The sequence below is a fragment of the Cherax quadricarinatus genome, chromosome 13 (genome assembly GCF_038502225.1).
Source record: "Cherax quadricarinatus isolate ZL_2023a chromosome 13, ASM3850222v1, whole genome shotgun sequence".
In the NCBI taxonomy this organism is placed as follows: Eukaryota; Metazoa; Arthropoda; class Malacostraca; order Decapoda; family Parastacidae; genus Cherax; species Cherax quadricarinatus.
In genome coordinates, this window is record NC_091304.1 from 42,262,044 (window position 1) to 42,275,767 (window position 13,724).

A 13,724-nucleotide genomic window follows, 5' to 3' on the forward strand; every position below is an offset into this window, starting at 1 on the left:
CAAAAGAACTAACTAAATGATATACCTCAATACTTATTAATCTAATATGAAAGTCCAAACAAATATATTATGACAACATATTTAATGAAATAAAGGTACATAATATGAAAAATACCTGGAAAACTCTCTGAAATTTTGGGCTCTAGAAAACTGTCTAGAAGCAGAGATTAACCTAGCAAAACCAGCAAACTTGATACCTTCTTTTCTGCTATAGGTTCAAAACTAGCAAGCAACATCCCAAATGCAAATACTCAGCCACAAGACTACCTCATTGGTAATTACCCAAATACTCTATGTATAGCATCTACAAATCCTGCTGAAGTCTCACTAATAATTAAATCATTAAAGAACAAGGCAGGAGACCTAAATGACTTACCAACAATCATGTGTAAAAAAGCAGCTTATGTGCTGTCCCCCACTATTGCAACACTTTTAACAAATCTGTTGAATCTTCTAAATTCCCATCCATACTCAAGACAGCAAGGGTCATACCAATCCACAAAGGAGATGATCCTACAGAACTAAATAACTACAGACCAATATCTAACTTGCCTTTGACAAAAATGAATATCCTCTGGGGCTCTTCATAGACCTATGGAAAGCATTTGATACAGTTGACCACAATATCTTGCACCTAGAACTAGAGCATTATGGAGTCAGAGGACACTAGCTCAACTACCTAAAATCTCATCTTAGTGGTAGACACCACTATATGTACACAAATGGCGTGACCTCCAATATTCAGCCTGTAGTTGTTGGAGTGCCACAGGGAAGTGTCCTAGGTCCTCTACTCTTTCTTATTTACATCAGTGATCTCCCAAATACTTTGCAACTCCTTAACCCTTTGACTGTTTCGGTCGTTTATATATGTCTTACAAGCTAATGTTCCCGCCGTATTAATACGCGTAAATTCTAGCGGCTTCAAATCAAGTGGGAGAAAGCTGGTAGGCCTACATGTGAGAGAATGGGTTTGTGTGGTGGGTGTGTGCCCTGTGAAAAAAATCGGGGACTTAGTGGTGCATTGTGGGAACTCCATCTTGGTAGTCCTTGTTCACCATGCCTCACAGTAAGAAGTGCCTCACTCCTCGCCGAATTGGAGGTCTTCTGTTCCCAAGCGATAGTTCTAACAGCAATGGAAGTGCCAGTGAAAGTGAATTCCATGGTTTTCAAGAGGGTGTGACCGAAAGCAGTGCCCAGGATAACGTAATTAGTGATGAAACCCAAGATGACCCTCAACCTTCCTCCTCTGGTGCTGGGCCATCTCATTCACGTTCACCTGTACCAGGACGAAAACGGAAACTACAGTGGACCCCCGCTTAACGATCACCTCCAAATGCGACCAATTATGTAAATGTATTTATGTAAGTGCGTTTGTACGTGTATGTTTGGGGGTCTGAAATGGACTAATCTACTTCACAATATTCCTTATGGGAAAAAATTCCGTCAGTACTGGTACCTGAACATACTACTGGAATGAAAAAAGTTCGTTAACCGGGGGTCCACTGTATTTCCCCGTCTACAGGACTCAGATCTGAGCAGTGAAAGTAATAATGATAGTGATTTCCAAGTTATTGAAAGCAGCTCGAGTTGCGACAGTGAGGGGGAAATACTCGCCAGTGAAATGGCAGTATGTACGATGCAGCATGCATTCTGGTAGTATGCCATATGCCCTTCCAAGGCAAAGGAGTAAATCTCAGAGTACATCCCGTGGTCTTACACCACGACCTGAGAGTGAAGATGACGATATTGTTACAATGGGGATGTGTAATGTGCGTGGGGCAGAAGGTGATGGTGGTGGTGATGTTGGCGGTAGCATGAGTCATGTGGCACCAGCAGCGGGCCACACTACTACCCACGCTGCTAACTCAGCACAGCCATAACCACCCTCAATCACTCCCACAACATCCACAACCACAACCTGCACAACCACAACTAGCTTTCAATATCCAGAACCCACCAGCAAACCACATCTGGGATTGGCAGCAAGTTGCCAATTTTGTTCCCAGTCCCCATGACTTTAATGAAACACAAAGTGGAATACGGCCATCGTGTACACTTGGGAACAATGCCACTGAACTGGAATGCTTTCAGTTATTCTTTGATGAACCCCTGATGGAAATTATTGCCAGGGAAAGCCACACATACTATGAGTACACCATGGCAAATACAATTCTTTCACCAAGGTTATGGCTACACCAGTGGTAGGACACAACTGTGACAGAGATGTACCTGTTCTTTGCCACAATAATGCTTATGCCACATGTGTACAAGCACACTATCACAACATATTGGTCGACAGAACGTCTGATTTCAACTCCAGGTTTTAGTGATATTATACCAGTGAATCGTTTTTTGACACTGTTACGTATGCTACACTTCTCAGACAAAACCAGGCCTGACAGAAGCGACAGGTTATATAAAATCAGGAATGTGTTCATGTACCTGAAACAAAAGTGCTATATGTATTTTTATCCCTTCAGGAAGCTTGTTATTGATGAGTCTTTGATTTTGTTCAAAGGCAGACTGTCGTTCAAGCAGTATATACCAAGCAAGAGGAAATGCTTTGGTATAAAGTTATTTGTACTGTGTGATTGCAAAAGTGGTCTGGTTTTGGACATAATTGTGTACACTTGCAGCAATACATTGAGAGATACCAGGAAGTTATTGGGTATCTCTGGTGATGTGATTAGAACAATGATGGAACCACATCTTGGTAAGGGGCATGTATTATATACTGATAACTGGTACACAAGCCCCATACTCAGTGATTTCTTGCGAGTAAACATGACAAACGTGTGTGGCACAGTGCATGGTAATCATAAGCATATGCCTAGGTTCGACGCTGGCACTCGCAGAAGCGAGGTGCAGGCATTTGCTGCCAATGACATCATGGCATTTCAGTGCCATGACAAACATGATGTCATATTGTTGACATTAGTTCACCGAAACGAAATGGCAGACATTAGCTGGCAGAATAGAGAGACCAATGAACCCATTCTAAAACCTGCAGCTGTCATGGACTACACCATCAGTATGCGCTTAGTGGACAAATGTGACATGCAAATTCGGTTTTGCTGATTGTGTACACAAGAGTTATAAGTGGTACATAAAACTTTTTTTCCATCTACTTGATATTTCCATGCTGAATGCTAATAACATATACAAGTTAAAGACCAACAACAAACCAAAATATGGTGAATTTTGTTTGTTAGTCATCAGACAAATAATATTCAGGTATCAAGGAGCAACACCTGCAATAGATCAGCGCCCACGAAATTACCAACGCATGCCATCTCATCTGAGGCCTGGTGATCACTACCCCATATAACTGCCTCCTACTTCTTTCAAGAAAAGTGCTCAGAAGAGGTGTTTTGTCTGTGCACACACTACAAAATGCCCACAAAAATGCAGAGACACTTGTTTTATGTGTGAGGAGTGTGAAGTACCACTCTGCATATACCCATGTTTCAAAGAGTTCCACAAGCTGCAGCAGTTCTTGGAAAGTGTTCAGTGACTGTACATATGTATATATATTATAGAACAATAGTAATAAACAGTGTTTTGTATTGTTGGTTTGTGTAAACAAGTTTTGTAAACAATATAATAATGGTAATGTTTGTGCAATTATTGTGTTGTATACAATGAGTGTATATTTGAACAATGCACCTTACTTTGGTCTCACAGGCCACATAAGTTACTCCAGGACTTGAGTCCTGGAGATGGGAAGTACAGTGCCTGCACTCTGAAGGAGGGGTGTTAATGTTGCAGTTTAAAAACTGTAGTGTAAAGCACCCTTCTGGCAAGACAGTGATGGAGTGAATGATGGTGAAAGTTTTTCTTTTTTGGGCCACCCTGCCTTGTTGGGAATCGCCCAGTGTGATAATAAAAAAATAAAATAAAAAATAAAAAGAATACCAGGTGAGCGGTATTTGCCGCTGTTGCCATATGTTGCCATAGGGCGGCGGCATCAGCAGCAACAGCAGCGACCTCCAAGCTCCGTACTTTTCTCCAACTATCAGAGCCACCAATGCTCCTATGATGACCTAGTTACAAGCAAAACTGCAGTACCCAACGTAGCACCCAGAATGACCTAAGATTACCAACAGTGAAACCCAAAGCAACACCCCGCTGCCAGCCGAACAACGTAACCCTAAGCTTTGTATAACTACAACTTCTTCTTAACTACAACAGTTCCTGTAGTATTATGAGGCGCAATCTCAGAGGAAACAGCACCAAGGCCAGCAAGAAAACACAGAAAAATCAACTATTCAACAAGTGTAGCCAGGAGGACGCCGGCCCAGCTACCACCCCTCTCACCACCGCTCAAGGTGACACCACAACAATAAAAACAAACATGGCTGCCCCCAGCCCATCCACCCCTCTCTTCCCCGGATTCAACCTACCAAGTAATCTCTCAGGTATGACCAACGATCCAGGTACCCTAAACTCATGCATCTCCACCTTAGTTATTGAAAATATGAATCTTCGAGAGACGCTTACAAAACAAGACACCAGGATGACACAACTCGAGAAAAAAATCCTCAGTCTAGAACCATTTTTATCAACACCAGGAATGACTAACTATGGCAAGACCATCCAAACAGTCATAGATAGCCATGCAGAACAAATAATTTCTCTTAAAACAAAGGTTGAAGAAGCAGTAAAAGAATGGAAGAACAACTTAGATAACCAGTTCGGTGACTACTTTGCTCTACAAGAAGATAAAACTGAACAATATAAACTATCGGATGCAATAATAGTTAACAGTCCACTTTTTCCCAGTGATATGAACCAAACGAATAGTAAAGAAATTACTCTGCAGATCATAAAGGACCAAACAAGTGTTATTGTACCAGAGTCAGAAATAAAAGAAGCCAGGTTACTAGGATCCCATGGTAGAAAAAGTGTTATGCTTAGATTCCACTCACATGACAGGAAAAAAGACTTAATAATTGCATCTATTAAAGTAAAGAAAGAGGTATACATAAACGAGTGTCTTACCAAAAAACGTCAGAACCTCCTGAAAACTTAAGCGGGAGAATAATAACACAATACACCAATGCTTCACACGGGATGGGAAAATTCTAGTAGAAAAACAAATGTAGGTCAACTGTACACAATCACGAACGAGAATGATCTATCACGATTTCTCAGGGATACTAATCTTACAGAGAATAACTAAACAATGTTCAACCTAAAAGCCTACATAGTGTAGTGTATGTTTTGCTCCATTATTGTTCAAATTTCATAGTACAATCTCTTAGTAATTAAATAATCAACTACCTCATTTTGTGATTTTACTAGTAAGCATAAGTCACCTTATGTAATTTTCTTATTTACTATTGTTTGCTTAAATATTAGCTGAATTAATACTTTCTCTGTCCATATTACTACCTCATATTTTTTTAAATACTATTAATTGATATTACTTACTAAAATTAATAATTACCATTTTTACTATCAGTACAATTTACTCTTACCATTTTTGACATCATTTAATTACCATTACTTGTCTAATAACCATAACCTGTTTTAATACCACATTTACTATCTTAGAGTACAGCAGGGCCCCACTTATATGGCAGGTTAGGTTCTAGGCTACCGCCGTAAAGCGGAAACCGCCGTAAAGTGGAACACCCTTTTTTTCCACTTATAAATGCATACAAACACTAGATAACAAGTTTACACTAACATATATTAAGTTAGCAATAGAACCAGGCATCAAAAAACAATAAAAAAGTACAATACACACATAGTGCACTCATTACTTACCTTAAAATATTTATAGTCTTAATCTAGGGTGAGACAAGTAGTATTTATTGTAAGAAATCAAGTGTGGTATGTATAGTAATCAGCCAGGCTACCTTACCAGGCCACCCCACCCACACATACTATTCTATGATATTTAAGCATCCCAGAGCGATAAAATGTATATACAGTTCACTCATTACTTACCTTAAAATATAGGGTGAGATGAGTAGTATTTATTGTAAAAAATCAAGTGTGGTATGTATGGTAGTCAGCCGGGCTACCATACCAGGCCAACCCACCCACACATATATTCTATGATATTTAAGCATCCCAGAGCGATAAAATGTATATACAGTTCACTCATTACTTACCTTAAAATATTTGTAGTCTTAATGTAGGGTCAGGAGTAAGTAAATGAGATAAAACAAATAAATGAGAGAGAGAAAGAATGAGTACATGAGAGAGGACAGGCGCAGAGTTATGTAAACAAACCAGGCGAAGGTAAGTTTTGTAAACGAAATGTACACGTCTGGTTTGTGTACAAGTTACATTGTGTACAGGTTGTCTCTACATTGATACGGTAGAATTAATAAAGAAGAACACTCCCATTCTCATGTAACATCATTTTGAGAAGAAATGAAGCTCTGAGTGAAGGCAATGGAAATAAGTCACACTGACTTTTTTGGGTTATCCTAGGTTCTCTACACATATGTTGTTATGTATGATAATCTATGTAACTGTATTTGTGTATACCTGAATAAACTTACTTACATACCTACGAAAGGAATAATTTTCTACAGTTACCCCCAGTAACACATTTTCTCTTATGTTAGATTAGAGAAAATGTTATTCTTGCCGTCACTTGTACAAGTTAACTGGCTCCCACATCTTTTTTATTTATTTATTTATTTATTTATTTATTTATTTACAATTTGAGCACACATACAGAGGTACAAAAAAAATTACAGATAAGAGCAGCATGCCAAAGCCACTTATACTATGCATAGCATTACGGGCTGGCTTAAAATTAACTTATATTTATGTTTATTTATTCTATTGTGGGGTGTATTTATCATCTTTTTATGTTATGTATCGTGTTTATTATATAATTTTGAAAAAAATATCTTGGATGGATTAATGAAAATGTGTATATTATTGTAATATACGACATTTAATGAGACTCGGTGAGTATTGTTGTTATTATTATTATCATTTCTAATATGGCGTCACTTGTGCAAGTCGTCTGCTACCACATCTCACATTTATGTTTATTTATTCTACTGTGGTTTGTATTTATCTTATTTATATGTTATGCATCGTGTTTATTATATAATTTTGAAAAAAATATCATAGATGGATTAATGAAAATGTGTATATTAACGTAATATACAACATTTAAATGACTCGATGATTATTATTATCATTACTAATATGACGTCTGGAGACATAGGACACTTACCGATTTTAATGTGTACCTGCATGCCAGCACAGTATGTAAGTTTATTTAAGTACAGGTATACATAAGTATAATTATCAGAGTATATATAAAATATGAAATAACTTTTAAAAACATTTGAAATTTTGGAGTTTCCAGACAAAATGGAGAGACTTAGTGCTTACTGAGCTCACGAAGAATGTAAACAAACAAGGTGGGGCGCGGTGACCGTATTAGAAAGTCAGGTGGGGGGAGCCGTATAGCGAGTTTTGGTCATAATTTGAAATGACCGTATTAGCGGAACACCGTAAAGTGAAACGCCATAAAGCGGGGCCCTCCTGTACTCTTAAATACCTTGTACTGCCAAATAACCTCTAGTATAACTACCAGTGCAATATTGAATCAAAATAACTGTTCTTAAAATTTAATACTTGAAATAAACATTACTTTTTCACTTTTTTTTTTTTTGCTAATTAATCTTTTTTTGTAATCATTATTACTTACTAAAATTTTATTAAACACCATATTTACTACCAGTCAGTTTTACTTTTGTACATTAATCATTATTTTATACTTTTCATAACATTTTGTTGCCAAATTTTCAAGTTTGTATATTCAACACCAACCTTTATATTACCCTTTGTACCTGTGTACCTGTCAACCATCTTACTATCATATTATAACCAAGTCATTGCCATTGTTATTTTTTACTTATTATTCTTTTGGTACTTAAATTTGTGAATTTTATTTTGTCAATTTAAATCTTGTTATACTCTTGATCTTGTTAACAACCTACATCAGACCCTAGTGCAATTGCAAGTACCATTTTAATTTGTATTTTTATATTATAAGTTTGTACCTAGTTGTACTTTAGCTCATTCTAGCTCAATACATAGACAATACCTAAACTAACTATACCTAGTTGTACTTTAGCTCATTCTAGCTCAATACATAGACAACACTAAATTCATTATATTAGACGTTAGTGCAATTACAAGAGTGAGTCTGGTGCCACTTGTAATTTGTTTTTTTTATGGTATTAGTTTATACCTAGTTGTACTTTAGCTCATTCTAGCACAACACATAGACAGTATCAATTTCATTATGTTTATTAGTGACTATACTCTATATGACCAAAGTGCTTTAGCGGTATACCTATCCAAACCTTCCACCACTACAGAAATCAGTATTAGAACTCAACACATAATACAGGATATAAACAACCACTATTTAAACCTAAAAGATGAATGATCACGTTGACCTTGATCTAAACCTCCATAATCTAACACACAATCAAAACTTATTGGAAAGTAACTGCCTTTATTACACAGCATCACAAGCCAGCACTATCCTGAACACTGCTCAAAGTCTATCAGTTCTTAATTACAACATCAGGTCCTTAAGCAAACACTATGATGACCTCCTGGCACTCCTTGAATCACTAAAGACACCCTTCTCCTGCATTATTCTTACTGAGACCTGGCTTAAGCATTACACAATTGATATCTACCCTCTACCAGGATACACAGCAGTCCACAACTGCAGACCATACCAAGTTGGGGGTGGTACTGCAATCTATTACTCTAACCAACTATCTTGTATTAGCACTAATTGCTTTAGTGGTGAATTTGGGGAATACATTTTTGGTAATTTTTCTGTAAAAAACCTCAAGACACCTATAACAATCAGTGCCATATACCGGATACTCCACACAAACATCCCAAACTTCAGTGAGAATCTAAAGTCGCTAATAACAAACAGACAAATGAACAAGCACCACCTTCTCTTAGCTGGAGACTTCAATATCAACCTTGGCCTACCAGATGATCAGACTGTAACTGATTTCATCAACAATATGAACAACACACTTCTCATACCAATAGTAACTAAACCAACCAGGCTGACTGAGACAAGTGCAATCATAATAGACCACATATGGACCAATATACTACCCCCCCTTAAATCAGGGATAATCACAGACAGCACTACTGACCACTACCCAACCTTCCTCTTAGCAAACATTAGTAAGCCACCACTCGAATACAACAAAGTTTCATTTAGACTTCGTGATGAGGCCTCAATAAGGAATTTCACAGCAGACCTAGAGACTGTTGACTGGCCTACAGAATTCTCCAATGCCAGTGGTATTGACGATTGGACAGACATTTTTCTTAACAAAATTCTTAGACTATACAACAAACATTGTCCTATAAAAACGAAACAGATCACAAATAAACGGCTTGGTTGCCCATGGCTAACTAGCAGCATTCTGAAATCCATTGATAAGAAACACCAATATGAAAAGCAATATAGACAGGGCTTAATACACAAAGATATTCTTAAACAATATTCAACAGTTCTCACCATATTAATAAAGAAAGCCAAACAACTGTACTACTCCAGCAGATTCAGTGACACAAGAGGAGATATAAAAAAGACCTGGAAAACACTTTCCCAGATTCTGGAGACCCACAAACTGAAAAAAACCAAGAATATTGTTCTAGCTAAACCTCATGAAACACCACTGCATCCCACTGATACAGCTAACAAGATAAACGACTTCTTCTCTAACATAGGATCTAATCTCGCCAGTAAAATCCCACGTACCAGTGCCTGTGCCGGGGACTACCTAGATGGGAATTTCCCAAATTCCTTCTGTCTTGTACCAACTGAGCCCACGGAAGTCACCGCGATCATAAAGTCACTTAAAAAGAACTTGGGGAATCTGTCTCACGTCCCACCATTATTGTACAAGCGAGCGGCCCATATCCTTTCGCATGCTATTACATTACTTTTTAACAAGTCACTAGAAACTAGCACTTTCCCGACACTACTCAAGACAGCAAGGGTTACACCAATACATAAAGGTGGTGACCCTACAGACGTAAACAACTATAAGCCAATATCAAACTTACCATTGCTATCCAAAATCTTTGAGAAACTCGTGCACAGGAGACGATGTTCATTTATAACGTCACAAAACATACTCAACCCCTGCCAATTTGGATTCAGGAAAAATAAAAGCACTAATGATGCAATTATAAAAATGCTAGACCTGCTTTACACAGCATTGGAAAATAAGGAATATCCGCTAGGAATTTTTATTGACCTAAGAAAAGCATTTGACACAGTAGACCATGGCATCCTACTCCACAAACTTGACCACTATGGTATAAGAGGCCATACACTTGCATATTTTAAATCCTACCTTTCTAATAGGTATCAGTATGTCACCATTAAAGACACAGCCTCATCAATACGGCCACTTGATACTGGAGTTCCGCAGGGAAGTGTCCTTGGACCCCTGCTCTTCCTCATTTACATCAATGATCTTCCAAACATATCCCAACACCTGAAACCCATTCTCTTTGCTGATGACACGACTTATGTCATCTCCCACCCTAATCTTGCCACCCTCAACACCATTGTTAACGAGGAGCTGATCAAAATATCGACTTGTATAACAGCCAATAAACTTACACTTAACACTGGCAAAACTTACTATATTATGTTTGGTAGCAGAGCAGGTGTTGCGCAACTTAACATTAAGATCGACAACACTCTAATTGCCAGACATAATGAGGGCAAATTCCTTGGCCTATACCTCGACAACAACCTAAATTTCAGCACCCATATCCAACACATAACAAAAAAAGTATCCAAAACGGTGGGGGATCCTCTCTAAGATACGATACTACGTGCCGCAAACTGCCCTTCTCACACTATACCATTCACTTATATATCCATACCTCACCTATGCTATCTGTGCTTGGGGTTCAACTGCAGCAACACACCTAAAGCCAATAATAACCCAACAAAAAGCTGCAGTAAGAATAATCACTAAATCCCACCCCTGGCAACACCCTCCCCCACTCTTCGTAGATCTAAACTTACTTCCTGTTCAGAACATCCACACTTACTACTGTGCAATCTATATCTACAGGACCTTAAATTCCAATATTAACCTTGACCTAAAATGCTTTCTTGATAGTTGTGATGGGATCCACAGGCATAACACCAGACACAAACATCTCTATGACATTCCCCGTGTTCGACTAAACCTTTACAAAAATTCAATGTATTTCAAAGGCCCTAAAATCTGGAACACCCTACCTGAAAACTCTAGAACTGCAGGCACATTCATCACTTTCAAAACTACAGTTAGAAAACATCTTATCTCCCTGATCCACCCCGACAAATAACTACATGATAACCACCTTGTGGTTCACAATTACACTCACTCACCCACTAACTATAAACCCAGAAATACTGATCTTAAAATAATAAATCCTAATTAGTCATAAGTTTGCCTATGATACTCCAATATAGACACCTTGTATTGTGCCAAAACAAAAGCATTCACATTGCTAAACTCACAAATTATGATGTAGTCACTTAGCGTTAATACCATAATCTGTAAGGATTTAATGTTAAGATTTAATCTAAGTCTGCTCGAAATGCCTAGCCATGCTAGGTGTCCTAGTGGCCCCCTCTGTAATTAGTATTTTATAACATGTAAACCACACAATACCTAAAACCTGTAAACCCCACATTGTAACCCTTATAGAGAATAAACTTGAATTGAATTGAATTTTCTGCCAACTTTGCACCTCTATATCTCGGTAAGTACTGATGGCAAAATTTTTTTCTTAGGCTTAAAACACTCAGTGAAATAATCCTAACATTTTGGTAGGAAAAAATAATTTTTTTTTTGAATATTTTTCGACATAGAATGACAGTTTCAGAAATGGGCTTGCGACAGTCAAAGGGTTAAACCAGTTCTATTCGTGGGTGACACCACTTATGTCTTCTCCCACCCAAACCTGGTTGTACTTTGTAACACTGTAAACAGCGAGCTACTTAAAATGTCAAACTGGATGACTACCAGCAAACTTACTCTCAATATAGACAAAACCTGCTTCATACTTTTTGGAAACAGAATATCAAATATCCAACTAAACATATCGATAAATGGTACAAGATGTGTCCATGTGTGGCCTGAACTGCCCTGTGTGTGCCAGTGTTTACAAGCCAGCCAGTGTGCTCACATCTAAGGATACATTCAGTACATTCCATATTATCACTGTTTTTGGTGCTTGTTTCTGCAAAATAAGTCACCATGGGCCCCAAGAAAGCTTCTAGTGCCAACCCTGTGGTAAAAAGGGTGAGAATTAGTATGGAAATTAAGAAAGATTTTGAAGGGTTTGGGGCTAACCCTGAGAAGCCTATGCCAGTTGTGGACTCCATGGTGCCTACTTCAAAAATTAAGGAAATGTGTGCACTGTGGGTTGAACTTCAAACCTTTATGGATGAAAATCGCCCTAACACAGCTATTGCAAGCCGTGCTGATGACTATTACAATGACAATGTTGTGGCCCATTTTAGACAAATCGTAAAGGAACGGGAGGTACAGAGCTCTATGGACAGATTTGTTGTGCGACAGAGGTCCAGTGACTCTCAAGCTGGTCCTAGTGGCATTAAAAGAAGAAGGGAAGTAACCCCGGAAAAGGACTTGCTACCTCAAGTCCTAATGGAAGGGGATTCCCCTTCTAAACACTAACACCATCCACACTCTCCCCTCCTCCCATCCCATCAATCATCACCAGATCTTCAATAAAGGTAAGTGTCATATAACTGTGCATGTCTTCTTCAGTTTGTGTGTATTAAAATTAATATTTCATGTGGTAAATTTTTTTTGTTTTCATACTTTTGGGTGTCTTGCACGGATTAATTTGATTTCCATTATTTCTTATGGGGAAAATTGATTCGCTTTTCGATGTTTTCGGTATTCGATGAGCTCTCAGGAATGGATTAATATCGAATACCGGGGGTCCACTGTACATAGCAGAAAGGTGTAAGGAGAGGAGGAGTTTGAGGTAATCAGTCCCTCAGCCAGGAGTCGATGTGTTCATTTAATCAATCTTGTAGAATGTACAGCATAGGGCCGTAGATGAGGCTTATATACTGTAGTCAGGTGAGGTGAAGCAGGAGGAGGCGGGGTCGTAGTGATACCATCCACTAGTCAAAGTAGGTTTTCGTCCAAAGATTGGACAAGTTTTGAAGAATTCCTTGTACGAAGATCCCATGATGCTGCAGTGTCTGACAGATGTCATAAATGGGATCATGGGATCATGGTACAAAGAATTCTTCAAAACTTGTCCAATCTTTGGACGAAGACCTACTTCGACTAGTGAATGGTACCACTATGACCCTGCCTCCTTCTGCTTCGCCTCCCCTGACTATAGTAGTGTATGAGCTACATCTATGGCCCTATGCTGAACTGAACACATTGACTCCAGGCTGAGGGACTGATTACCTCAAACTCCTCCTCTCCTTACACCTTTCTGCTTTGTATTGGACTGATGAAGCCACTGTGTGGTGAAGCGTTTCCTCGATAAAGATTCTCATATGTTGCATGTCTCAATCTTCAACTTGTCGTTTTTTTAAACCATTGATCACATAATGTACACACTTATTATTGTGCCTACTACATATACAGAACATTAAATTCCAATATCAACCCTCTGCTCAAACTTCT

General features: G+C 38.4%; 1 protein-coding gene and 1 long non-coding RNA gene across 12 annotated transcripts in view; one reads left to right on the top strand and one right to left on the bottom strand.

Moving 5' to 3' along the window:
* LOC128688548 (EEF1A lysine methyltransferase 2) overlaps window positions 1–13,724 on the top strand; it is a 332,797-nt gene that overhangs the window by 3,309 nt on the left and 315,764 nt on the right. For 7 of the 11 annotated variants that reach the window (XM_053776391.2, XM_053776390.2, XM_053776402.2 and 4 more), the window contains exon 1: window positions 6,957–7,036. The exons of 2 other annotated variants lie outside the window; for them this stretch is intronic. In XM_053776391.2, coding sequence (XP_053632366.2) covers window positions 6,972–7,036 — 65 coding nt within the window. In that variant the 5' untranslated portion in view covers window positions 6,957–6,971. Of the gene's footprint in view, window positions 1–6,955; window positions 7,037–13,724 lie in introns of those variants that run through there. 2 more of the 11 variants (XM_053776394.2, XM_053776393.2) reach the window with 1 other exon arrangement.
* On the bottom strand, window positions 5,702–6,195 carry LOC138852667 (uncharacterized). The gene is made up of 2 exons (XR_011391973.1): window positions 6,123–6,195; window positions 5,702–5,955 (listed from the first exon to the last, which is right to left on the bottom strand). It is a non-coding gene; the product is annotated as an uncharacterized lncRNA (long non-coding RNA).